The 3,832-nt window shown below is 44.0% G+C and overlaps 1 protein-coding gene across 1 annotated transcript; it reads right to left on the bottom strand.

Annotated features, from left to right (window-relative positions):
- Window positions 1-1,612: 1,612 nt before the first annotated feature.
- Window positions 1,613-3,832, bottom strand: foxd1 (forkhead box D1). The gene has a single exon (XM_026248711.1). It carries the CDS (start codon window positions 3,300-3,302, stop codon window positions 2,271-2,273), a length of 1,032 nt encoding a protein of 343 aa, XP_026104496.1. The 5' UTR covers window positions 3,303-3,832; the 3' UTR covers window positions 1,613-2,270.

Genomic DNA, 3,832 nt, shown 5'->3' with positions numbered 1-3,832 from the left:
GAGCCGTCACAAGTTGTCTGAATGAATGAATTAATGCTTGGAGGGAAAAAGCGAGTATTCACCCCATCACGTTTATCTCCAGCCAATGGTTACATCATAGTGGCACTACACTATCTGTGTGCAAGTAAGCGTGTGAGCGTTTCCTGCTCCACTGGCCTACTGTCTCTACTGTACATTTCATCTGCGTACAATCCAGATATGCTACTCTAGATTTCCATTAGGATCACAAAAATCACAGACAAATACAACTTCCGTGCATCCGTGTTGCACTTTGAAATATTTTTTATTTTGGTTTGTCTCAAACATTTTCTATTGTGGTCTTAATTGTCGACCTTTTGAAGAAGTGTATTATAAGAAGTGTCTATAATTACAGCCCATTATCCCGTATAAGCATCTCAACAGCAGTTTATGATACCTATGGGATTTGCTGAGGTTCAGCAAACTGGCCTCGGCATCGCCACACACACTCTCGCCCTGCACTGTTAAACTGACCGATCTCTTTTACTGACTATCTCTAGTCAGTTAAATCATGCTCCTCACAAATGACAGCAGAAGACAAAATAGTTAGAGCACAGGCCAGCTGGATCAAATCACGCCGATTATCCCCGACCTGGACAGGGAAGCACCGCGTTTCTCACCCCAGTGACACTGCGCTGTCGCGGAGTATTGTGGAGATAAATGTGGGAAACAACATACAGGGAGATAACTGGGCCATGAAGATGAATCGACATCGTGTTTCTGTTGTCTGTTAGAGAGGAGGGAATAAAACCATAATGTAATCACGAGCTAAAAAAAAATCACATTATCCTCTTAAAAATACATATGCCTGCCTTTCGATGTATCACACTTATCGCGCGAAATATTCAGATTATTTAATACAAATATTAAGGAATATATAAGAACTTAATTTAAAGTGTAGGCTAAATGACAGAATATGTCATATAATCTATAGTATTTAGTTTTATTTCACGGGGTTTTTCTCTTTATTATAACTGCTGTTATTTCTTTAAAAAATACTATATTTTTTCTTAAAATATGAATTCAAAATTACTGTGCTCAAGCTTAGTTAAGTAAATTGCGTGCCATCGTTCAATAAAGCACATAATTATCTTACAGTGTTCTAAACATTGTCATCCCATTGATAAATACGTAAGAGTCCCGGAGCACCAAAACCTGTCAGTTTTTCTTCTAAAAAAAGATGCCCACAGTTGTTCTATCACAGGCCTCAGTTGAACTGGACAGTCATAGGCGTATTTTATCTTTTCCCAAACGCGTCTTTGAGCGTCTTTGAGCAATAATCCTGTCTTATACTGAGCAAGTTTATCTAGTCATTAAGCTGAGACTAAACCATTGATGCTGCTCTTCGATTCAAAACAGCTCCCATGATAACTTTACATTAGAGTTCAACTGGTCCTCCATTATCTCCCTCTGTATGTGTGTGTGTGTGCGTGTCTCCAATACAGTCGATTCTTCCTCAAGCAGTGCAAGACGCCATCAAATGCTACAACAGCACTGCACAAAAAACTGCAAACACTGACCCACGAACTGAACTGCACCACCTCATGTGTGTGTGTTTATATATATTTGTATATATGCTTTCAGGATACAAGAGGCTCAAGACAAAGTTAACACCTGATTTCAGAGGCAGAGGGTAGAGTATTATTATCTTATTAGCATTTAAAGCTATTGGGACTATCAATGAGGTCATTTCCACTCCATCTTATTTTGCAAAACAATATTTATTATTAATGAAAAACAGACCGTGTAAAAAATAATCACACTCCGAGTATACAATATCAACGAATGTACATTTTTTATTAGGCTACTGAGAAGTAGGCTACGTGTTGTATAAAAAAAAAAAAATACTCGATTTACATTATCGATTCATTACAAAGTATTTAAAAAATCAGTTTGCCAAACTAGAAAACATTTGTGTTTTCACACAAAATACATCGACTATTTATTTTATAGCCTGTAAAAAAAAAAAAAAAAAAAAAAAAAAAAAACTGGTTGTCCTGAGACGCCCTGCAGTGATTACCACAATCACATCGACAGCAAAAAGTTCGTGGAGCGGAAATTAGATTGAATTTAAACGTTAACATAAATATATATATAGATATATTTTATATTTCACAGCTTGAATATAGGCACGAACGTGTTACTGTCCATCATTCAGCTGAGTGAAACAAAACAATACAAAAATAATCCTACCTTAAACACAGGAGTGTATCGCTTTAAAATGTGACGTTTAGTTTAAAAACATAACAAAATTAACAGCCGCTAGTGCCACTGACAATCCGGTTTGCGTAGGTTTCGTGTAAAGACATTGGTCCGTACAAGACTCCCGGTAGTGGGTTTGAGGAGTGCTGAGATGCGAGGGACGGCGGAAGCACCGGGACCACCGGGGAAGTCCGTGAGGCACAATGCGAGTTGGTGGGGCTTAAAGAGCTCCCGATTATGCTGTCTATGGAGAAGGGTGAACGGTGAACCGGGGACTTAGCAGCAGTCTGTATGGGGGAAGAAAGCCCGGGACTTAAAGGAGGATAGAAGCGGGAACGGGTGAGGTCCGTGGTGGTTGGCATGAGGGAAGGAGCGGGGATGAGAGTTCCGGTGTGAGGATGCCGGGACGAGGGCGCCGGAGGCTGCTGCTGCTGCTGCTGAAAGGCGAGGAGCGCAGAATGCGCGTGATAAGACTGAAGCTGCAGACCGAATCCACAACCATAAGGTCCGTAACCATACGCAGGGAGAAAGCCTCCGTGCTCGCGGAGAAGTTCAGGCGTCTGCTGGCGCTTAAAGCGTTTCCGGCGACGTAGAAAGCTCCCGTTATCAAACATGTCGGCGGACTCTGGGTCCAGTGTCCAGTAGTTGCCTTTACCGGGGTTCCCAGGCTCCCGTGGTATCTTGACGAAGCAGTCATTTAAAGACAGGTTGTGCCGGATAGAGTTCTGCCAAGCTGGGAACTTTTCCCGGTAGTAGGGAAATCTGTTACTGATGAAGTCACAGATCTCGCTGAGCGTCAGTCGCTTCTTGGGACTCTGGAGGATTGCCATGGTGATGAGTGCGATGTAGGAGTATGGGGGCTTCACCAGGGTGTTTTTACTTGCTGGCTTGTAGGGGTCCCGTGCGGCGGAGGCATCCACACAAGACGGTGAACCACCGAGCAGGATCTCGTCGTGCATCTGAGCCACCTCGTCCACGTAGGAGCGCGTGTGGCCGTCACCTTCATCTCCCTCTCCAACCACGTCGATGTCGGTCTCCTCCGAGAGCACAGACGCATCCGACATCTCGGAGCTCAAAGTCATGGCTATCTCGGGTCCCAGATGGACTACGGCGGAAAAGCGCTGCGTGTGCTGAGCCTGCGTGTTACCTGCGCTCTCGATTCGAGGGAACTCATAAGACGCGCCGAGCAGATGCGGGAGACGCGGACAGGACGTGCCAGTGTGTCACCAGTGCCATGGGCTTTTAATGGATTAGCCTACTGTCGGCAAGGAATCAACAGATCGCCCAAATCCCAACATCCACACACTTATTCTATCTGGGGGGACCCTCCTAAAGGCCAGACCAGGATTCCAAAGAGGGCGGACCTTTCCATGCGCTTTATACCAGCTCGCTGATCACATGACAACAAAGCGTCACCGCTGCTATTGAAGAGATAACAAATATCAGCCTTTGTAAAATAATCTAAAGAACTCTGAGGTTCCTCTGCATCTTTAGCGGTCACCGCCGCTTATCCCAATGGTTTAGTGGGAATTTTCATCTCCTGGGTGAGATGCTGCTGTCTTCTTTAAAAGCCTATTGACTCGAGGATGTAAGAAGCTCAGCACGTCGTTAT

The sequence above is a fragment of the Carassius auratus genome, chromosome 5, assembly GCF_003368295.1.
Source record: "Carassius auratus strain Wakin chromosome 5, ASM336829v1, whole genome shotgun sequence".
Taxonomy (NCBI): Eukaryota; Metazoa; Chordata; class Actinopteri; order Cypriniformes; family Cyprinidae; genus Carassius; species Carassius auratus.
Note: the sequence above shows the minus strand (reverse complement) of the source record. Positions and strands in the feature narration are given on the sequence as shown.

Coding starts and splice junctions, on each gene's coding strand:
- foxd1 (XM_026248711.1), bottom strand. CDS start 3,302: ATGACTTTGAGCTCCGAGATGTCGGATGCGTCTGTGCTCTCGGAGGAG.